Below are 22,685 nucleotides of genomic sequence, written 5' to 3'. Positions count from 1 at the left end.
CCCCTGTGCCCAAACCCCTGCAATTTCCCTCCCCATCTGTTGTGCACAAACACCTGACTCGTTACCTGGTGTGCAGCAAGCCAATAATTGGATACTCAGACATTGTTTATTTATTTCAGAGTTGCACAAGTCTGTTGTACTCGGTGGAATTCCACAAATTAAACACACCAACTATCAATTTACTGTTTATTTTACTATTTATACATTTCAGCAAACAAAGGAATTAGCGTTCATTAGCTACAAGTTACATAGTTCTCTTATTAATTAGCATCCTATCTTCTATTGGTTAATGCTTCTCTGACTTCTTGTGCTAATTAGTCCACATGCTCAGTCTTTCTCTTGTTTTGGTTTGGTGGCCATGGGTTGGTGGTCAAGATCTCCCCCTGCCAGAATTACTTTTTATCCAGTTGGAGCTGATTCAGTTGCTGAGTTGGCTTTATTAGATTCTTCCTTATCTCTCAGGCTCTGCCAAATGTCCTTGAGGCCCGTAAATTCTGCATGTTTTGTATCCACTATCACCAGTACATCCTTCTTCCCAAGTTTTGTTAGCCTCGCTGTAGGTCTGAGATTACTGAAGCCTGTAAAGCCCTAAGCCTCATCAAGGCAATTGTACCAACAAGTAATTTGTATTTCTAACACCTGGCCATCACTTAGAGCTTGTGAGCTGCTGTTTCACTGATTAAATCCCCCTTCTTGGTGATTAGGCTTGAAAGTACACAAACATCAAAGAACATCCTTTCTTAAGAAAAGTTTACACAACAGTGCCACGCTCAGGACGAGAGGACACAGCCTGCTCCAGGGGAGGTTTGGGTTGGACACGAGGAGGAATTTCTTCACAGGAAGGCTGATTGGAGACACTGGAATGGGCTGGCAGGGTGGTGGTGGGGTCACCGTCCCTGGAGGTGCTTAAGGACAGACTGGACACAGCCCGAAGCGCCGTGATGTGCATGACGAGGCGGTGCTGGGCCCCAGGTTCCACTCGATGTTCTCAGCTCCATTTCCAGCCCAATTAACGCTGGGATTGTTTGACAACCCCCTCGCCACTCTCAAGATGGCGGCGCGGCCCTCCCGCCACTCTCAACATGGCCGCTCCCAGGGCATCGCGCACGCGCCTCACCCGCCTCCCGGCCCCACCTCCAGCAACCCTCAAGATGGCGGCGGGGCTGTCCGCGCATGCCCGTGATGGCGGCGGGGCGGTGACGGGCCGGGCGCGGCGGCTCCGAGCGGCCCCGGCGCGATGATCCCGAGCGAGGAGTTGTCGGCCCGCCGCAGGGAGATCGAGGACAAGCTCAAGCAGGTGGGGCTGAGCTCGGGACCCGCGGGGGGCGCTGCCGGCGCTGGGCTCAGAGCCCAGGCCCGCATCCCCGTGGCGTTGCCGGGGAGACGGGGCTGGGCCTGGAGGTCCCCACCGGGCCTGGGGGCGACCTGGGACCCCACAGGGGTCTGGTCACCCCTCTCCGGGCCTCGGAGCGTCCTCAGACCCCCTTCGAAGCGTGGTTTTCAGGGGCGGGGGGTATCTCTGGCCCCTTCTTCGGTGCCGGCGGCATCTGCGGGCTCTGCCTTCAGATGTAGCCTGGGAGACCAGCCCTTGGTGACTTAAAACCCGCCCTTGCAGACTGCTATTCTATCCCTATATCTGGGTTTAGGTGACTTAAAATCATCCCTCACTAGCTGCTGTTCTCCCTCTATCTCTGGGCCTTGCTGGCTTCTGTTCCACCCCTATATCTGGGTTTAGGTGACTTAAAAACAGCCCTTGCAGGCTGCCGTTCCCTCCTGGTATCTGGGCTTTAATGACTTAGAGCCAGCCCTCGTTTGCTGCTTTGCTTTGGCCACTGAGGTTCTGTGCCCTGTGTGGGGTTTTTGGAAGGTGCCAGTGCAACACCCGTGTCGTGCCGTGGCAGGCAAGTTTGTCCCTCAGTGGGGAACGGGTTAATTTTGTGTTGTACTGAGTCTGGTGGTATTGAATCCATAAACCCCTCACTCACTACACATGTCCCCACCTGGGGTCACTTGCTCTGATTGCTGCTGAGAGGGGGTTTGTTAAAATGTGCCCTCACCATCAGACCAACCATGGTTTGCTGCAGTGTTTACCAAGACTTTTAAAAACCTATGTCTAATGTTTAGTGTCTTAAAAGCTGAGTGTTCAGGACTGAAGACTGTTTTTTTTTTCATCCTACTGACAGGAAGAAGAAACTCTGTCCTTTATCAAAGAGAGCCTCGAGAAGAGTGACCAGCTCACCAAGAACATGGTGAGGAACTCCTAACCTTGGGGCTGGATTTAACTTTTCTTAATTTCTTAGGTTTGTTGGTTTTCAAGGTTGTCACTGTGGGGTGGGGAGTGATGAACCCCTTGCTCTGAATTTGCACTTTCTGCCCCAGTGGCTGGGCAAAGGGGAGAGCTGTAAATGCCTCAATCCTGAGCTTCTCTCCTGCTCTGAGCAGGGCTCAGGTGAGCTGTTGGCCTCACCTCTACCACACTCACTCCTCTCTCTTGGGAAGAGGTGTTAATAGACCTCAGTTTAGTTTGTGCAACAGCATGGTGTTGTTGCTTCATAAATTCTGGTCTTGTTTGGAGTTTTGTTTTGGGAGTGTTCTGTGCAAAGGTAGGAAGTAATTATTGTGCTGTAATTGCTCATAAGCCCTCAGCTTATGTACTGTGTCCACTTTTGGGCTCAGGGCTTTAAAAAAAGTCATGGAGGCACCACCAGAGAAATGTGGCAAATATAACAAAGGAGGGGACCTTATAGGAATTACATTTTTTAACTAGAAAAGATGATACTGAGGCACTCTTTTACGAGCTTACTATGGTTTTCCACCTTTCAGAAACAATGTTGTAGTCCTCTTTTAAAACCAAATGTCTGTGATGGTTCTCACTGTACTGATCCTGAACCTTCATGTTGTGCAGCTGAATTTTGGGTCTCAGTGACGTGGAGCAAAGTGGCTGCTAACTGTGCTTTTGTTGCCCAGCTCTGCGTGGCAGGTGATCTGTTTTGTGGCTGTTAATACAGATCAGGAGGCAGAGGGTTGGAAGCGGCTGCTAAGGAGCCACAGAAAGTTGGTAGCAGAGCCCAGAAAGTGAAGCTGGGCCCTGAAGGTCCCTGACTGCCCTGCTCTGACTCGTACCCCACCGCATGGATCTGTAGGAAGGATCCTCAGCCCTTGGTTTCTCTCCTGGCGTGCAGGTTTCTATCCTGTCCTCCTTTGAGAGTCGTCTGATGAAGCTGGAGAATTCCATCATCCCAGTCCACAAGCAGACAGAGAACCTGCAGCGCCTGCAGGAGAACGTGGAGAAGACCCTGTCCTGCTTGGATCACGTCATCAGTTACTACCACGTGGCCAAAGACACGGAGAAGATCATAAAGGAAGGGTGAGTTGAGCCAGCTGGATCTTGCTGGGGAGTTTCATCCTATTGGGTTTTTGGGATAGAGGTAGGTACTTACTTGTTATCTTTGTTTGCTTTGTGGGGCACTGCTTTTTACTTTTGGTTTTATTTTTAGCCCCACTGGGAGGTTGGAGGAATACTTGAATTGCATGGACAAGATCCAGAAGGCAGTGGAATACTTCCAGGACAACAACCCGGACAGCCCGGAGCTGAACCGTGTGGTAGGTCCTGGGTCTGGAACCTGGCATGGGTGGGACAGGGACAGACACAGCCCTGCTGCTCGTCCTCTTGCTGTGGGGGGCTGTGGGTTTGCTGCCTGCTGAAGGTGTGTCTGGGCACAGCTGAAGGAACCATTGCTTTGGCTCCTGTTTAAGCCTGTCCTCGGCAGCATTTCTGCTCCTGGTGGTTTGCTCTCTGTGCATTGTGCCAGGAGGAGTTCTGGAAGCAGATCTTACACCTGTGGAGGAGTTGATTGAACCTCCTCCTGAGTAGCTCTTGTCAGTCCTTCAGCTGCTTGAGCAGAATGGGTGATCTGTGCAAATCCCACTTGAAGGCTGAGTGACTCCCAAGCATTTTTTTTATTTAATTCCCTTTAAGTGTCTCTCAGATACAGGCAGGGTTGGAGTCTGAAGCACGAAGCACTTGGCAGTGGTTAGAAATGCTGCAGAAAGTATGTTCCTATGCAGAAATATTCATGAGTGATTGATTACAGAAGTGAGTGATTGATTACAGCTTCTGTCCTGCTGTTTTGCGCCAGAAATCCCTCTTTGAGAGGGGCAAGGAATCCCTGGAGTCTGAGTTCCGCAGCTTGATGACACGGCACACCAAGCCAGTGCCGCCCATCCTCATCCTGGACCTGATCAGCGGGGATGATGAAATGGAGACGCAGGAGGAGATGTCCCTGGAGCACCTCCCGGAGAGTGTCCTGCACGACATCATCCGCATTTCCGGCTGGCTGGTGGAGAACGGCAGGAATCAAGGTGGGCAGTGCTGTGCAGGTGCTGCCTTGCAGCTCTGTCTCTTACTCTACTTCCCACGTGTGGCTGAGACCAAAAGGGGGATGTTGAGGGCTGTGTGTGTAACCCTGCACAGCTGGGCTTGTGCATCCCACCCCTTCAGCCATGAAGCCTCTGCTCGGGGGCTGCTGTGGCCACCAGTGCGTGGGTCACTGCTGTGGGCACCTGGCAGCACTGGCAGGACTGGTGACTGCCTTAGTGGCACCTTTTAGGTGAGTAGTTCAGTCTTTCCATCACCTGAAGATCCTGCTCAGGTTTCATAAACGTGCAAGACATTGGTTGCTTATGCCCATTTGGGAAATAATTATGGGCATAACTTTTTGCGTGAGATGTGATCAAGGGTCAGGGGGAGAACAGCTCGGACTTTCTTCAGTCTGTGCATGACTCTCCTTTCCTGTTCTGCAGCAAGATCTGATAGAGCCTTTTACTCCTTTATTGACTTTTCCTCTGGGAGTGAATGACTGTGGACTTGTATGTGAAAGTACAGGTTTCCTGCAACATGTAGCTCCTAGAAACACCCCCCCACCTCAATGATTTACTCCTGAGTGGGGATTACTGTGCCTACCAAGTATGACGAACATCCTTAAAAGCTTCTTAAGAATTTTTCCACGATCAAAGGCAACTCCAGCACACAGAGCATATTTTGTTGGTCACTTTGTATCCTGCTTTCAAATGCTGAGAGCCTCATAAAATTATAATCTTACTTCTGTCTTGTCTCCTTAGATTTCATGACTGTTTACTTCCAAATCCGCTCTGTCCAGCTCGACCGCTCCATCAAGGGGCTGAAGGACCATTTCCGTAAGAACAGCTCCTCCTCTGGGGTGCCCTATTCCCCTGCCATTCAGAACAAAAGGAAGGACACCCCCACCAAAAAGCCAATCAAGAGACCAGGTGAGTCCCTGGAGAGGGGTCACTGTACTGGGCACTGAACACACACCTGCAGGCCCTCTCGCTGCTGAGGAAGCCTCCGTGTCTAAAAATGTGCTCCTGGGACAGGAGCAGGGGTGAGATTTTGGAGATAAACACCTCTGCCCTGGATTCAGCACTGGAATTACAGACACTTTCTGTCAGTCAAGCCATCAGGTTTGTTCTCTGGGTGCTGTAAAGGGAGGAGAGGGGCCCTGTGTACAGGGAGAGGAAAGGACTTGAGGAAGGAGATGAGTAAAAGGAGACCCGAGAGGGCTGTGGAAGGATTTGATCTGAGAGCACGTGTCCTCAGCATTGGAATGTGGAATGTAGTCTGTGTCACAGCACACAGAAAGCTCATATCTGATAAGATACATCACTTGAATCATTAGCTATGAATAAATTATTATTGTGCTAGGAAAGCAAGGAGTCAGGAGTTGAGGTGGGGCCTTGGTAGATACCTGCAAAAGCGAGATCCAGTGTTGTCTGAATTTTGGAAGGGCTCTTAAAGCTCCTACCTTGGCCTGTCTTTGGAAGAGCTATGGATGTGGCTGGTGGGTTATTCCTCCTCTGCTCATAATGAAGTTTTGCTGCATTTTGTGCAGCTGATGAGGTTGGTCACTGGTGTAGAGGAGTGCAGAGCTGGAATTCCCATCTCTGGAATGTGCCATCTAGTGGGAGCACGGCCAGGAGGGCCAACAAAAGCCAGCACATATCTGCCCCAGCAGCACAGGAATATTGTCCCTCTGTGACCCAGCACCCTGTTGTCTCCTCTGTATGAGTAATCAAGTCAGAAAAGTCCATATTTCTGTGAGTTTGCCTGGCCAATACTCTCCTTCCCTACTGTTTTTTCCTGTGTTGTCCAAATACTCTCAGTGGGTTCAGGAAAACAGTAAGAAATGTGGGTAGGGAGTGGGAATGGATGGGATGGGGAAAGGGAGGAGGAAGAAATACCCATTTTAATTGTGTTGTGTTTATTTTTATAATCCTGCTGTGAATGCAGTCCTCATCCCAGGTAATGTGTGTCTATGTGTGTGTGTGCTGGCCCTGGTGCTCACTCTCTTCACTTCTGCGTGTGGAGAGGCTTTGCTGGGCCTCTTCTTGCTAAAGCAGAGGGTGTGCCTGGGATATTCGGGGAGGGAGGGCTGCCTGGGGAGGGCTGTGGCATCCAGACATCACCCCTCTGGTCTTTTAAAATCAATCTGTGCCATTGCTGTTGTGCCCTGGAGCTGTTCCTGAAAGCTGATCTGTGAATTGCAGCCCAACTGTGAATTTCAGTGAATTTTCCCCTGTCAGCAGAGAACCATCTGATAAAGGGTTCAGAGACACTGAGCCACTTAAAAGGTGCCAGTAGGGATCTGTAGTTGAGCCATGGGGATCTCAGGTTGCAGATGCTTCAGAATTGGTCCACGATTCCCAGTTATACATCTGATTCTGAAAAGATTGCTGGGTTTTGATTGCAATGCATTGTTTATGGTCAGCAAACATTTCTGAGCAGCCTGACAAAGAGTAACACCTCCCCTCTGCTCTGGGTAAAGAGTTAGGAATGGATTAGTTGGTGTTTTGTTTTGTTTTTTTTTTTTCATGGACAGATTAAAAAAAAATCACTAGAATCTTTTTAATGAGTCTCAGATCTTGGATGATCACATAGAGGGTACAGAAAGGAGCCCACATGTTGGAGGGCCACAAGCATTTGTTCCCTACAAGCAGGACTCCTCCAAAGTGGATGCATTTGGGCATCCAGAGTTACTTGTCACTGTAAATGGCTGTAAATTTGCCAGGGGATTTTCATGTCTTTTTCCCAGTTTAATTGGATTTTCTGAGATGGGCCAGGTAGAGGGCACAGAGCATGGTCTGAGTGCACTTACAGAGCTGATGGTGTGTGAAGGAAAGAGCACTTCAAATGATCCATTGGCTTATTGTTAATCTCAAGAAAAAATAGTGGCTAATTTGTCCTCAGTCTTCCGTGAACAAGGGCAGAGATCCAGACTGTAGCTCTTGAAGGACAGTGGTGGTTACACCTCATACACCAACCATCTCTTATGGCTACTGAATTGTACTTAAGTGAAATTAAAAATGGAGAAAAAACAGTCTTTGAGCAGAGATTTACCTTTTTTTCTGCAGTTCCATCAGCTTTCAAGGACATCTCTTGAGGTGGAGGTCTCACACCCCCTTCACACTGGCACTGCCTCTCTTCAGAGCAATATTACCTGGTGATGTTTGATTCCCCTGGGTTTGGCCTTTGTTCAGTTATGGACAAAGACAGATTTTTTCCCATTCTATTACTTTATTTCAGTAAGTAAAGTCAAGTTCTGCCAATTTGGTTTTCAGACAAGGGCTTCTTCTCCCAGTTCCAACAAGTGAGCAGATTTTCTTTGTCCCTAAATAAGAATATCCCAGTGCACACCCCAATGCACACTTTAACCTGTTGCAAGGGGTAAATAACAAACTAAATCTGATGTGCTATAGCTTTTTTTACCCACAAAACAAAGCACAAGAGAGGCTAAAGCTGAAGGGAAGGTGAGGTAAAAAGGCAGAGACCCTCCTAGGTACTGTGTTGGATTCTAGAGAACGTGCTCCATATCCATGGGTTGTTTCAGAGGGTCTTCATCTCCCTGCTCCTGTTTTATCTGTTGGTGTTCCCTGTGCTGTCTCCTGTTGTTACAACGTGCAGTTTAAGATCTGACTGCTGGAGATGCTTCTGAAGCAGAGTTGTCTCCCCTTGAGTGCAGCTTGTCAAGTCAAGTTGAACAGATGAAGCAATTTGTGGGCTTTTTCTGGTTTTAGTCTGCTGTTTGAAATGTCAGCAGTCTGTCTCAGAGGGCAGGTGTGTTCAGATTCCCAAATCATCCTGCTGCAAACGTATGCACATCAAACACAGCTTCTTTGTGATGCCTGGAGACCCTGTGCTCTCTTGTTGGCCTGAGAGCAGCAGGTAGCTCAGCAGCTCTGCATTTTTGGGAAGGATGGGGCCACTTGACCTGGCTACCTGCAAGCAAAAGGCAGAGAGAGCTTTGTCTGGTTTCACACAGATTCCTGCAGCTGGTGCTTAAGAAAAGAGGATGTTCCCCACTGCTTGGATGAACGCTGCCTGATGGAAGGGAGAATCAGGACAACAATTAGGAAAACTGTGCTTCATGTGTGCCCAAAAGCTGCTTTATTTAGCAACTGGGCTACAGAAGCAGAAGTTTCAGGTATTTGAGGTTTTTTTATTTTTGTGGCTCTTTACAAGCCATAGGGGAGCCCTTTTCCAGTTTCCTTAGTGCTCCAGTTTACCTGGTTACCTGTTTGGCTTAGTAGTGAGGTGCTACCTGAAGGCAGGCTGAGTGACAGAATAAAGAGCCCATTCCTGCTTCCCATCCTGATCACTGCCTAGATTGAATGTGATGTTTTCATCAGTAGCTGCAACACAGTCCCTTTTGGTTAGGGAGCTGCCTAATAGGGGAAAACAATCTTGGAACAAAAACATTTGGCTTCCACTGGAATCCATTAAAGCCTAATTACAATGCTAAGTCAGAGGGATCCAGCAGCACTGAAGTGATGCCCATGGACACCAAACACTTGATGTGTGTCAGTAAACACAGGTAATTGTGCTTATGCAAACAAAATGCAACCTAATTTCATCCCCTGATATTGAGAAAAAGAAGGGAAAAAATGAAAAAGAAACCCTCAGGGTGGGCTGTGGAGACATCCCCTGCATACCTGTGTGGTGAGACCCTACTGAGAGCAGCAGCAGCAGTTGTACTGTCTGCTTGGTTTTCACACCAATTTACCCTCTCTTTGTATTCCTTTTTTGTTTTCCCCTCATCCTGGATGCTTGAAAGTGGGAGAGGTGAAAGAACTGGTAGCAGAACAGTACCCAGGTTGAGCTGCTCTGTATCAGCTGGGCTGTGGGAACAGCAGTAAGGAAGAGCTTAGTGCATCTCTCCAGAGCTTGCCACAGCCCTCCTTGCTCAGAGGAACTTGCTGAGCCCAAGCTTTTAAGGTTTCTGAAAGTAGCTAAGAATAAAGTGGAAATGTGGGGTGTGAAGAGCATTGGAAAGCTTGCAAGAAGAGGCATAGCCCACTCATATGGCAGAAGCTAAGGAGCAAACACATCAGCCAGCAAGGGTGTTAAGTCTGCCCACCTGCCAGGTGTGGGTCTGGAGGGGAGAAGTTTCCTGCTAGAAGAATGTGTTTTATGGGTATGATTTTTTTTTTCTTTATTAAGTGGTTGAGAATACTCTGAACTGGTAGACGAAAAATGTTGCCAGTGAAAATTTACACCTTAGGAACCATGCCCTGTTATTTAGTAAGTGCACCAGTTTAAGGCAGTACTTTAATGGCAACTGCTCTCTCTTGTTCTCCCCAGCTAGAGATGCACTGTCAGGGGGACCTGAAGTTTCCTTTCCCCTGCAATATATCCCTTTATGGGATGAAGCTGTTCTGCAGCTGTGTGTACTTGTGCTTCCCCTCAGCACTTGGGCAGCCAACACTCATTTCCAGTGGCTGATGGGAGTAGGGATTTTCTGCATGCTTGAAGTGATTTATTACTTTGTAGAGGAAGAACGATTCTTAATTTCGGCAGCCTCATTTTTATGTTTTGGCTTCTTCATTTACTTAGCCTGGTTCTGTTTCATTTGGGTCTGCTATAGAAACTCCTTCTACCTTCCCAAAACTTCCAGTTCCCTGTTGTGCAGGCAACAACAAAGCTCTGCTGTGAGAGGGTGTCCGTGTGCTTGTGGTAATTGTAGCTTGTTGCATGACGACTAACCTTTTAATGTGGAAACACTGCCTAGTCTTCAGTTGTCACATTAATGCTTTGTTTTGTGCTTTCTAGCTGTATATCCAGCGTTGCCTTTTGTTCAGTTCTGTCTGGGTTTTGTGTGTGTTAAGTATAAATCTTTTAACCCAGTGTTATTTTTTTTCCCATGGTTTTAATTGATTTGCGGTTCTTTAGAAGAGAAGCGTCTTGGGGATTAGGGTGGCTTAATGCAAGTTAGACATGGGTGGGCAGCATCCATTATTCTGCGATTCCTGGGATGGGAATTGCTGTTGCAATTGCTCCCTAGAGCCCAGAGGTTGTCACCCTTTTTATTGCTTCCTGTGCCATTCCTTGTCTTGGCTGTGGGGCTCCTGGTGGGTCTTTATTGATTATGCTCAGAAAATACCCCTTAAAAGGCACCTCTTACCAAGTGGCTGCAGTTGTGGCTCCGAGGAGCAGGCAACGTGTTGGCAGACAGGAATTGTCCATGTGCAAAGCCCTGCTTCCACAGGGGAGGAGAAGCAACAGACCTTGTATGCTTGGATGCAGAGCACCAACTTAAATAAACCCACTAAAGAGAAGGGAGCTTCACTGCTTCCCTTCCATGATGGTGTTTCTCACCCTCCTCTCCAGACTGATTGGAGCACTCCCTGGTTCTGTAACCTGGCTGGAATTTATGCCCCCGGCCTGAAAGCCGGGAAACAGTCTGGAAATGCCATTTTATCTGCACACTTGGACTTGATTTTGGGGTTCCCATTCCTGTACTGAGCATGCTCATTGGTGCCCGGTGTGCTCTCGCTGGGCTCAGGCGATGCTGGTGGAGGGCTGGTGTTCTGGGTTTGTTTTCTTTCACTCATTTTCTAGGTCTTCTTGTCTCTTCTCTCTGGTTCTGGTGACAGGCACGATCCGTAAGGCTCAGAACCTTCTGAAACAGTACTCTCAGCATGGTCTAGATGGGAAAAAGGGGGCCTCTAACCTCATTCCTATGGAAGGTAATCACAGCTCTAGCTACTTCACCCTTGACTTTCTCTGTGTATCAGCCTTGCTTTTCCAGGTGGGGCTTCCATTAGTCCAGTGCTTAGTGGACAGCATTGGTTAGGTACAGCTATCCTTGGGGAAACAAGGAAATGCTGGAGGGCCAAATTGTTTTTCTGAATTTACTATCTGAATTTCAAAGTGTCTGTAAACAGGGGTAGAGGAGAGGAGTGTCACCTTAACACTGACCCACCACAGCCACCTGGGTAATGGAAGCTCTGCTCTGCTGACATCTGCTTGTGGTATTCCTGTTCTCTTTTCTTTTTTGCCTGGACTTTGAGACATTCAGTTTCCCAGTGACCTTTCCAAACCTGATGCTGAAGTGTGGGACCACAGCCAGTGTATTGTCCCTGTACACCTCTGTGGAGACCTCCCTAAATGGTCATCTTCCACATTCTGACCTCCTCTGCTCATAGAGGTTGTGCCAGATAAAGGAGAAGAGGTCATTTGCTTCAAAGCATCCATGAGAAATTCCTGCCTCCTGCTTTGTAAGCATCCAAAGCAGTTCTCTTCAGCACCTGTGCTGTAGTCTCCTAAATCCCAGATGGTGACTAGCATCACTCATTTGGGGAAAAATTCTCATGCTGAGCAGGGTTTTGAGATCGGATTTGTAATGATTGTGGACACAAATTGGACTTGGTGCCTGCAATCCCATTCAGAACTCGGGCAGGAGGTTCAAGGGACTCCGTGGCCCAACAAGCGACTTAACTCACACTTCTCATCAGGTTTCAAAGGGTTGCTGCTGCTATAAAGCCCAACAAAGGGATTTGGTCAGGAAGCATTCCTGGGACTGTGTAGGGAAAACAGTGTCCATCAGATCCAATAAGCCAGGCTTGAAGCAGCATCCAGCCCAGTGTGAGCATCCATGCTGTAACCACCCTGGATAAATTGCGCCTTCTGTTTGTGCCGGCTGACATCTCACTAGGTCATGAGCATGATTTACGAGTTAAACACCTTTGCGATACGCTGAGCGACAAGCACGGGCCGGCTGCGGGTAAGTACCGTGTTGTCACTCTGTAACGAGCTGGCTAACATCCATCCCTTCTTCCCAAGCATGCTGCACTGGAATTCTGTAGCCAGTGGCTGTTCGTCTCCGTGGGCAGTCCTGAAGCATGGGCCTCCTCTGGCTAAGAAGCTCTGGCTCTTCTCAGTAGAGTTCACTCCCACTAATCACACACCCCCCCAAGCCCTCAGACAGGGAACCCCAACTTTGTCCAACCAGAGACTGAGACTGCCGTGCTGAGGGGCACTTTGGTAGCTACTGGCCTGTTTGGTGGTGAAGCAAAGTGAACAGGAAAGGGATCATGTGCAGCACTGCAGTACACTGGGTCACTGCACTGTAGGCAGTCTGTAAAAGCACACCACATTTGTGCTTCCTCTGCTGACCAGAACTTTTAAAATATCACCCTGAGGGACTTGTTAGCTTAGGGAAGAATTGGTTCTTCTTCCATCAAAAGTTGCTGTGAGGAGAGAAGCAGCAGCAGAAAGCCTCTCTGTGCCATCTTACTCTCTGGCAGGATGGTGTCTGTGTCTGTCCTGCAGACACATCCAGCAGTGGTTGGCATGAGTTGGTGCCAGCCCTTGTATCACACCGGCACAAAGATCCGTGTAGGATCTTTGATGGATCTTTGTCCAACATATTTGTATTCTAGGACTCATTTGTATGCAGCATTGTGTGGCAGATAACTCACCTAGCTATGCTGATATTCCTACTTCATAGGATGTAAATGTTCATCTGCCTGGGTTTTATCTTCCTTTTCTGCCTGTGGGAAGAGGCTGCCTTCCAGAACAGCCCTTATTTCCCAGAAATGTTGATGCAAAATGGCAGTTCTTCATCTGCATGACGGATGGAGATAAGGAATTCTAAAAATACAAGCAGAGATGTTGAATAATTCACCTCAGACCTTCCTGAGTTTAGTACTCTGTGTTCAAGCCCTTGATTAAATTTAGTCTGTGTCCCAGAAGAGCTCCAAATTTCCCTTCTGTCGTGAGGCTGGAAAGAGCTGGTGTGCTGATGTGCGTTTCCTGAACTGCAGATGACTTTTCCTGCCTCCTGCAGGATATGCAGAGCTTCCCATGCACAAACCCAGGGCAGGTGTGGTGAGAAGATGTCTCTTGTTCTCACACACCCATGGGTGCAAAGCCAGAGCCAGCTTTTCCAGAAGAGCCTTGTGTAAACCGAAGCCTTGGAATGAGCAGAGCTGCTGGAAGCTCAGGGTGGATTTTGCTGTCTCTTAAATCCCTGTTGCCCTTGCAGGGAGGGATGACGTGTTCGACATCGAGATCGACGCCTACATCCACTGTGTCAGTGCCTTTGTCAAACTGGCCCAGAGCGAGTACCAGCTCCTGACAGAAATTGTCCCAGAGCATCACCAGAAAAAGACCTTTGATTCTCTCATCCAGGTCAGTTGAGCCTCCCTGTTTTGCTTCTCTTGTAAAGGATGCTGGGATTGTCCTCCAGGACCTGTTCAGGGAGTGGGGTCAAGCACAGACCCTGGAGAACACGTGCTCAGAGTTCCTCACTGGTACCACAAATGACCCATCAGCCAGATGGACATCTGTAACCTGTGTCCTGCATCGAGCTCCTTGTGTGTCCTGCATCGAGCTCCTTGTGTGTCCTGCATCGAGCTCCTTGTGTGTCCTGCATCGAGCTCCTTGTGTGTCCTGCATCGAGCTCCTTGTGTGTCCTGCATCGAGCTCCTTGTGTGTCCTGCATCGAGCTCCTTGTGTGTCCTGCATCGAGCTCCTTGTGTGTCCTGCATCGAGCTCCTTGTGTGTCCTGCATCGAGCTCCTTGTGTGTCCTGCATCGAGCTCCTTGTGTGTCCTGCATCGAGCTCCTTGTGTGTCCTGCATCGAGCTCCTTGTGTGTCCTGCATCGAGCTCCTTGTGTGTCCTGCATCGAGCTCCTTGTGTGTCCTGCATCGAGCTCCTTGTGCTGCCTGGGAAAAAGTCGTGCTGCTTCCTCCTGAGTCTGTGGCTTTGTTGCAGGAGTCATTAGATAACCTGATCATGGAGGGGGATAACATCGTCTCAGCTGCCCGGAAAGCCATCATCCGACACGACTATTCAGCTGTGCTCACAATCTTCCCCATCCTGAAGCATCTTAAGCAGATGAAGCCAGAATTTGACCAGGTCTTGCAGGTAAGTGTGATGGGGTTGGAAAGGCTCCTGTGGCTTGGGTTGTCTGGAGAACTTTTTGAAAGGGATTATCCCAGTGGCTTTGAGCAAAGCCGTGCTGCTGCTGTCCTCCAGCGTGGACTGGAAGTGACACAAATGCACCTTGCTCCTTTCTGAGGTGGTGAACCAGCAACTCAGCATCTCTCAGCAGCAGTTCAGTTCAAGTTCTGACCCCACGATGGAACACCTACATCATTCTCCTGTTTTCATGGCCTCTGAGGTGTTTCAACTCTAATGCTATTGAGCTTAGTTTAGACTGTGCTCACTGAGGCCTGGAAGATGGGCTGCTCTGAGGAGAACCTGCTTGGACCATGACACAAAGTTACCCAGGTGTCAGTTATGGCATCCAGGTTCAGCAAGGCTCCTTTCCATCTGCTCCCAGCTGTGATGCACCACTCTTCTGTGTCGTACAATGTGTGTGACAAAATGTGAGAGGTAGCAAGTCCTGGTCATCTTTAGGGTCATGACATCTTCCCTCTCTGCCTGGCAGGAGAATGTGGAATTTCACGTGTCGTTGATGGTGCTGTAAATATTCTTCTGGCACATGGAGAACTGAGATGCTGGGATGGGGTGGGGTGGGGGCTGGATGGCAGTTCAGATACTGTTTGTTTTCCTTCCCTGATCTGCTGTGGAACTATTGCAGGGAACTGCAGCAGGCACTAAGAACAAACTGCCAGGGCTGATCACTTCCATGGAGACCACTGGTGCGAAGGCACTGGAAGAGTTTGCAGACAACATTAAGGTAAGGTTGTCCTCAGTGTTGTCTCTGGCAGGCTTGGAAGGGGGGTTTTCTGAGCAGAACCCCTAGTTTAGCTCTCATCTTTCTCACTAGAGTGCAGTTTCTCACTAAAGCAGGAACCTGTTGAATCGCCTTGGATGGTCAAATACCAAGTGCTTGGTGCTGGTTTCAACTACAGGAGGCCTCTGCCTAAGACCCTTAACAGGCACGCTACAAATAATTTGACATAAGCTTCCAGGCCTCTGCAGCTATCAGTATCAATCTCAGAATTTAATCCTATTTAAAAAGAAAAGTTTTGGAGGACTCCTGTTAAGCTGTTCCCGTGTAAGGTGGGCTTGGGGAATGCACTGCCAGGCAGGTGAGCTGAAGATGTGATGAAGGTCACGTGCTGAACAAACCCCTGTGGTTCTGAGCTGCTGGTGTGTGGGAGCTGTGGTTTCTGAGCACCAGGAGATGGCACTGCAAGAGCCAGGTCTGAGGGTGTTGAGGGAGGCTGGATAAACAAGCCTTCAACTCACTTGTAGCAGCAGTTGTATTGTAGGTGTCTTCACTTTTTTTACATGCTCACCTTGTGTCTCTTTCCTTCCTAGAATGATCCAGACAAGGAATATAACATGCCAAAAGATGGGACAGTTCACGAACTCACCAGCAATGTAAGTGATGATGATTTGAACCATCCTTTATGAAAAAAGGCTTCTGAAGAGGATTTAAAAAGAGCAGTAGGGAAACTTCTCAAGTTAAGCTGTCTTGGTATTAACAATTAAAACAATTATCTGGCTTCCATGGCAAGATGAGTTGGTGACCCTGGCTCAGCCATAGGTGACTGTGGGGAAACCCACCAGCTCAGAGTGTAGTGATTTGTTTCTTGGAGGTTTTGAAGTGTGGAGGAACAAGTGGTTCTTCATGATCCTTCATAGCAGAGCACAGGAGATGCAATGTTGCTCCTAACTTCCTTTCCTTGCTTCCAGGCCATCCTTTTCCTACAGCAATTACTGGATTTCCAGGAGACGGCAGGTGCTATGCTGGCATCACAAGGTACATACACGCATGGGGCTTGGCTGGGAATGCTGTTCCTACCTCAAATTGCCTGGACGTCTTCCCTAACATAATCAAACCTCAACATGAACTGTGGGCTTGTTCTCCTCCTGTCCTTCACCCTGTGGTTTGTCTTGTCCTCCAATCTGCCATGACCACATAGTTGGTTATCTGGAGAACTCCAAGGGATGCAGTTTCCTTACTGGCCTTCCACACTTGCTCCTCAGCTCAGAATACAACAGCAACAGCAAGAATCTCCTCAGCATCCATCCATGGGCAAGCTGGGTCTCCTGAGCTGTTCATGTGCCATGTGCCCTATCAGAGAGACAAGCTTCAGCTCTGCTTTCCAGGATGCTGGAGAGGCTCATTCCAGGAATAAATGCCTAGATCAGAAGCCGAGAGCTGCTGCCTTGTGCAGCAGGATGCTGTGTATCATCTGCAGTTTGATTTTGGGTCTGTGCAGAGCAGCAGCTCCCAGCTTTCCAGTGAGCTCTTGACCTTGGCAGAGCTCTGGCTTTCAGGTAGGTTGGAGTAGAGCAGGAGAGGTGGAAGAATGGAGATCAGGGGGCTCAGGGCCCTGAGGAGGCACAGACTGGAGAGGATTAGGGAGCCCATTAGAAGCAGAAGTAGGGGAAGCTTAGAGCTGCCTCCAGACTGTTATCTGCAAATTCCTGCCTGGAAATTTCTACCAGTTCTAAATTAACTCAAGCTCCAATGTCTCTGTTTCTTGCCACATCCTCTAGCCACTGCCTTGTGCCCTCTCTACCTGCAAGCTCAATGTGCTCAGATCCCCCTGAGCCTTGGCTCTCTTTCCTTGGCCAAATAAGTGGTCTGAGTTTTTTCTTGGAAAAATCAACTATTCCCCCATGTCCTCCCCCAGTGCTGTTGTTTGGAAGTCTTGACATGTTGTTGTGCAATGGGGATCTGTCTTAGGAGCTGATTGAAAAGGTAGCATAGGCTTGAGGTAGCTTTGCCTTGAAAGAGGGTTTGAACAGATTTGGAATGAGGTATCCTGGCAAATTCAACCAGTGACAATGCAGGGGAAGGGGGTTGGACTCTGCCTTTCCTCTGTGATCTCCACTCTGAGGCCTTGGAAGGACTCCTGCCTGCTCTCCTGTGTACCTGTCTGTGGCTGCTCTGTGTTAATATCTGCTTTGTTCTCAAAGGGATGGTGGTCTCTAACCTGTCTTTTTGCACTTTGCATTTCTTTTCTCTCCTCCCTCCCCTTTTCTCTCTGCTCTGCCTAATCTCTGTAGTTCTTGGGGACACATACAATATTCCTTTAGATCCCAGAGGTAAGCAGACTTACCCACACGTACCTGTTCATACTGCCTCGGACTCTGGTGATGTATGCTAATCCTTTATGCTCCAGCAGTGGTAAATAAATTAACACACTATTAAAGAGGGGGAGAAGGGGAGGGTAGGTAATTCTTGCCAGTGGGCCAGAGAGAATAGGGAGGGCTTTGTCAGCAGCAGACAATGAGGGATGCCACATGAGCTGAAGCAGGCTCAAGACACTCTCATGGCACTGACTCCCTTTGGCACAGGTGGCACGTTGGCCCAGCTGGGCTCGTGCTTTATCCCATGTGTGCTCCGCTCCGTATTGTCCAGCTCCCAGCAACAGCAGCCTCGAGGCCTTTCCCATGGGGTGCTTGTGAACTCGGACCACCCGAGTTAGGCCCGACTGCCAAACTCTCTGGTGGGGGCAGGAGGAGATGGCCACCCCACGTGTCCCCTGGGCCCCACGCCCACAAGCCCTCGAGGGCAGAAAGCCATCTCTTATGCACAGACAGAGGAGCATGTGCCAGCCCCGAGTCACTGCTTGTAAGGGCAGGCTCCCATGCTGGCACAGTCCCCCTCAGAGCCAGGCAGGCCCTGTCAGCAACCATGGGGATGGCTGAAACTTTCCAGAGCCCTTCTGCTTCTTTCAATTACTGTTGTGTGCTTGCTGTTAACAGCTGCAGCTTATTTGTTCTCTGATTGCCAATTTCTAGTGCTTACAGACCCTTTTCAGGTGGGGGGAAGGATGGGGTGGATGAGTTTCATGACTTTATGTCTGATCAAGGGGGTGTCCCCTGAGCACTAGAAGAAAAGGAGAGATTTCTGGTGGGGTGCTCTGCACTTGGTGCAGATATAAGGGCTGAGGGGTGCAGAGCTCTCCCACCCTCACCATGGATTAGCTGTTGACAGTCAGCTCTGAAACAGGAGCTAATTTCACTGTTGATGGGAGCTCTGCACTAATACCATAGCAACAGGAATGAGGCTTGTTTGAATAGAGGCAGGGTGGCCACACATATGCCCTCCCCCCTTCTCAGGACATATTAACTGGCCCAAAACTCTTTTCTTTTCAGAGACCAGCTCCTCAGCCAGTAGCTACAGCTCAGAGTTCAGCAGGAGGCTGCTCAGCACCTACATCTGTGAGTACCCTGCTCACCTTCCCCCTTCTGCCCCACAGACTCTCCTTCACTTGGCCCTTTTGCCAGGTGCAGTGAAGGCCATAGTTTGCAGAGAGGTTCTGGTGACTTGCTGGGGAAAGATCTGTGTGAGGATTGTTAAGTACATGTGACTGTACCCTTTGTACAGGCAGCTGGGGCTGTGCTGTTCACTTTGCTGTGGGCCCACAGCTTGGTTTGTTTTGTCAGTAATGAGAAGTTCTAGTGCAAAACTTGTTCTCTGTTTTTCCCTCTTGAAGGCAAAGTGCTGGGCAACTTGCAGCTTAACCTTCTTAGTAAATCCAAGGTTTATGAAGACCCAGCTTTGAGTGCCATTTTTCTGCACAACAACTACAACTACATTCTGAAATCTCTGGAGAAGTAAGTGTGTGTCTGAGTTAATCTCCCTCAAGTCCAAGGCTCGGTTTTGGAACAGAGCTCTGCATTAAGAGCATTCACTTGCCAGCCTGTCTCAGATCTACTTTTTCTTCTATTTTTGAAACTGCCTTTTTGAAAGTTCTGCAGTATTGTAAACATCACATTACACGAGAGTGGGAGATAAAAGCATTTGAGATGCCTTAGGCTGTAGAGAATCCTTTGATCCTTGGAGGACTGAGGACACTGGAAAGTGCCTTGGAGTCGTTTCTTTTCCACATTTCAAGGACCCTTTTATTGTGAAGGGCAAAAAAGGACTTGTTGATGGCAGCTGAAATGCTGCCATGCTGAGAGCAGCTGGCTCAGGTGTTTCCTCAGGATTTCTGCTCTTCCAGGTCCGAGCTGATCCAATTGGTGGCCGTGACACAGAAAACAGCCGAGAGGTCTTACCGGGAGCTCATCGAGCAGCAGATCCAGACGTACCAGCGCAGGTCAGGTGGCAGCCTCTGCTTTTCCCATGGTTTGGGAGCTCCTTGGCAGCCAGTGCTGCTGGAGCAGCAGGAGAGATTAGCCTAAACCAGAAACTTGTCTGAAACCAAAGCCACTTATTCTAGTTCTCAAGCAATTAATCTAATCTGGGGAGGGGTCACTGTGGAAAGTTCTGGGGTGTGTATTGTCTGAGTTGGCTTTTGGGTTGTGGGTGAAGACAGATGATCTGGTGAGGTATGAGTAACTCCTCTTTGCCTCTTTCCCATCTCATTTCACGTGCAGCTGGTTGAAGGTAACAGATTACATCTCAGAGAGAAACCTGCCTGTCTTTCAACCAGGAGTGAAGGTGAGAGGATGGGCAAGAATGGGCATGAGATGACGGAAATTGCTAGAAACATCTTCTCCTTTGTCATAGTAAAAAATTCTCAGAAACCTTCTTTATATCTCATGCCAGCATCGCTCTGCAGAGTGAATGCTGTGGCTGGCACAAGATGGAGAGCAGCAGTGCCTTCTGATCTCCCCTGCCCCAGATTCATCCAAGTCTTTAAATCTCTGCCTCCATTCTTATATCTTCACATGCTTCTATTTTGGATTTGCAAAACCCTGAGACCTTCCCTTGGAAAGGGCTGGAAGCATAAAGAAGTCTATTTTTGTGTCTGTTCTAGATGAAAATTACTCTTGTTAAAACTACTTCAGCTGAAAGCCACTTGCTGAATGTAGGGTGTGCTGCTCTGTGCAGCTCTCTCCTCACTGCTTTAGGAGGGGGAATCCAAACCAAGTGGGTTGCATATTGCTTAGGTTGGATGGGGAGTTGTGGGCGAACACTGATGTTGAATATTTATTCCTGGAGATGAAATAAAATCCTTTCCCTCCTTGTTGCAGCTCAAGGACAAGGAGAGGCAGATGATAAAGGAACGCTTTAAGGTAAGGAGGGTGTTGGATGGTATAAAAACATCCCCTGGTTGGTTGGGACAGACAGATCTGCCTGAGGAGGAGAACTGCTGGTGATCAGCAGCAGAGGGAAAGCATCAGACTTGGTGTGGAGATGGGATGCTCACTGTGCTTTACTTTGGACAGGGTTTTAATGATGGGCTGGAGGAGCTGTGTAAGATCCAGAAGGCCTGGGCAATTCCAGACATGGAGCAACGGGACAAAATCCGCCGGGCACAGAAAACCATTGTGAAAGAGACCTATGGTGCCTTCTTGAACAGGTGAGGCCTCTTGCCACACTGTCCTCTCTTCTGTGGGTTTACAGAGGTCTTTGGGGCCTAGTATAGCCTGAGCTGAGGCACTTTTCTGCTGTCCTGCCTCAGCTTCTCTACCTGGCACACTCAAACATGCCCAAGCCTGATCTCACTAGGTGCAGACAGATGCTGTGACCCCAATTCTTCAGTCAGGGTGAGCACAGGTGTTCCAGTGAACATGAAACTCTGATCCCCTCTGGGCTGCTCATGTAAAACTTGTGAGAGCAGGGGTAACCAGGTCACTTACTCTGTACAGGATGCCCTGTTGGATTCAAGGGGTATGGGTTGGAGCAAGCTGATTTGTGACAGAGGAGGGGCCAGTGGGTCTCTTTGCTGTGTTCTAGTCATTTGTCACCTGGGGGTTGTCTTCCTTTGCAGATATGGCAACGTGCCCTTCACCAAGAACCCTGAGAAGTACATCAAATACCAGGTTGACCAGGTGGGGGAGATGATCGAGAAGCTGTTCGACACATCAGCATAAATTTCCAGCTGTCATGAACTCTCCAGCTGCCAAGTACAAGCCAATGCTCTCTCAGCAACCCTTGGGACTCCCTTCCCTTCTCCCCTGCCCCATTGTGGTGGGCAGGGTGTTATACTTGTATTTATCAGATTTATAAACCTGTGGAAACACTCCTTCCTGGCTGTCTTTGCTCTGGATCCACGGGACAAGGCAAAGTCTGCTGTGTGGGCTCTTGCATTTGGGCATCTTCTCACCTGGGTTTGTGTTAATGCCTTGATGTGCAGCAGACATGGGGAGTGTGTTTAAAAGAGAAACACACACAAAACCCCCCAAACCTTATGGATCCAGCCCTTCTGTTTGGGGCAGGAGGCTGAGGGGCTCCACATGGTGCCACCTGTTTCCCTGATGGGTTTTGGGAATCTCGGTTCTGTAGGATCCCAAAGGATTTTCACATTGTTACTCTTGACTGTTACTTAGCTCAGTGATGGGGTGCAATGCCAGTTCTGGGGTGTGGTGGTGTCTGGCCGTGGGGGTGCAGTCTAGTCATGCACCAGGATGTTTTACCCAAAATTTGACAAGCAGTCCCCATATCAGTGCTCAGTCCTTCATGAGGCAGTGGCAGACAGGGAGAAGGCTGTCTGGACTCCTGGCAGAGCAGTGGTAGCCTGGCTGAGTGCTGCCCCTCGACCTAAGGCAGAACATGTGCAGAAGTGTCCATAAAGATTTCTGCTCAGCATCTTCCTCCCATCCCTCTCTTTCCTTTGTCTCCTGTCTTCTTAAATCTGATACTGAAGGGTTCTTAAATCCCTTCCCTGCAAGCATCCAAGCCTGTTCCCCCTGTTCAGCCCATGGGCATCATGTGTGAAGCAAGTGCTCTCCCACATGCCTTGGAGCAATCCTGGCAGGCTTTGATACAGGAGCTGGACTCTGACAGCTTTGCACCAAAGCCTTTCAGAGGAACACCGTGTTGTGTCTGTGGTCTCTGGCCAGGCACCTCCTGCTTCCACCTCCCTCTCTCCTGCTGCTGCTCCATTGTTTGCCTGTAACACTTGAAATACAGGGTTTCCATAGAGCATGGAGCATGCACAATAACTGCTGCTTTGCAATTTGGAGCAAATCCATTTTTCACCTGAGCTGTGTTTACTGGAGTGTTTGCTGGTGTCTGATTAGCCCAGCAGTGGCAGAGCTGTTGGATGTCAGTGCAGGTCCTGCTGTGGCAGACCCAGCCTCTTGTTTTTCAGGGAGCTCCTGGCTTTTCTAAACCCCTGACCGCCTCTTCCTCCTCAGCCTGGTCTGAAACACTCCCTGGTGTAACAAATGCCTGAAAACCAGCAGATTGGACAGGCTTGTCCAGCCCAGAGCTGCACCACAGTGTGAGTTCAAGCCTGGATCACCCCACCTGGCCGTTTTTATGTGTCTGACTGTGCAGGCCCACAGTGCCGACCCCAGAGCCTTCCCTGCAGGGACCTTCCCTCCTGCTTTCAGATCTCAAATGTCTGAGGACACCTGAGACCTCAGCACTCATTGTTTTTCACCTCTGCCAGCTCCAAAGAGCCTCCAAAGGCTGGCAGGCGCCGGACGGTGTCGGAAAGCATAAGCAAAGTGCTGCTGGCTTGTGTTGTGTGCAGCGTCCAGGCTGCTGGATACACA

At 49.2% G+C, this 22,685-nt stretch overlaps 1 protein-coding gene across 4 annotated transcripts; it reads left to right on the top strand.

Annotated features, from left to right (window-relative positions):
- Nucleotides 1–1,142: 1,142 nt before the first annotated feature.
- On the top strand, nt 1,143–21,208 carry EXOC7 (exocyst complex component 7). 4 transcript variants are annotated; one of them, XM_050319032.1, is made up of 21 exons: nt 1,143–1,297; nt 2,184–2,249; nt 3,183–3,367; nt 3,498–3,603; nt 4,140–4,362; nt 5,122–5,289; nt 10,948–11,040; nt 12,009–12,077; nt 13,341–13,486; nt 14,073–14,225; nt 14,905–15,003; nt 15,591–15,653; nt 15,969–16,035; nt 17,292–17,330; nt 18,387–18,452; nt 18,728–18,848; nt 19,238–19,333; nt 19,614–19,677; nt 20,214–20,255; nt 20,409–20,542; nt 20,954–21,208. In XM_050319032.1, the coding sequence occupies exons 1-21, from the start codon at nt 1,238–1,240 to the stop codon at nt 21,054–21,056; spliced, it is 2,163 nt and encodes a 720-aa protein (XP_050174989.1). In that variant the 5' UTR covers nt 1,143–1,237; the 3' UTR covers nt 21,057–21,208. The 4 variants fall into 4 exon arrangements, with proteins under 4 accessions (XP_050174989.1, XP_050174987.1, XP_050174990.1 ...); XM_050319030.1 differs by lacking the exon at nt 12,009–12,077; XM_050319033.1 differs by lacking the exon at nt 17,292–17,330.
- Nucleotides 21,209–22,685: the final 1,477 nt, after the last annotated feature.

Source organism: Myiozetetes cayanensis, unplaced genomic scaffold, assembly GCF_022539395.1.
Source record: "Myiozetetes cayanensis isolate MyiCay16 unplaced genomic scaffold, myiCay2020 scf22, whole genome shotgun sequence".
Lineage (NCBI taxonomy): Eukaryota > Metazoa > Chordata > Aves > Passeriformes > Tyrannidae > Myiozetetes > Myiozetetes cayanensis.
The sequence above is the reverse complement of the archived record's forward strand: the minus strand, read 5'-3'. Positions and strand labels throughout refer to the sequence as shown.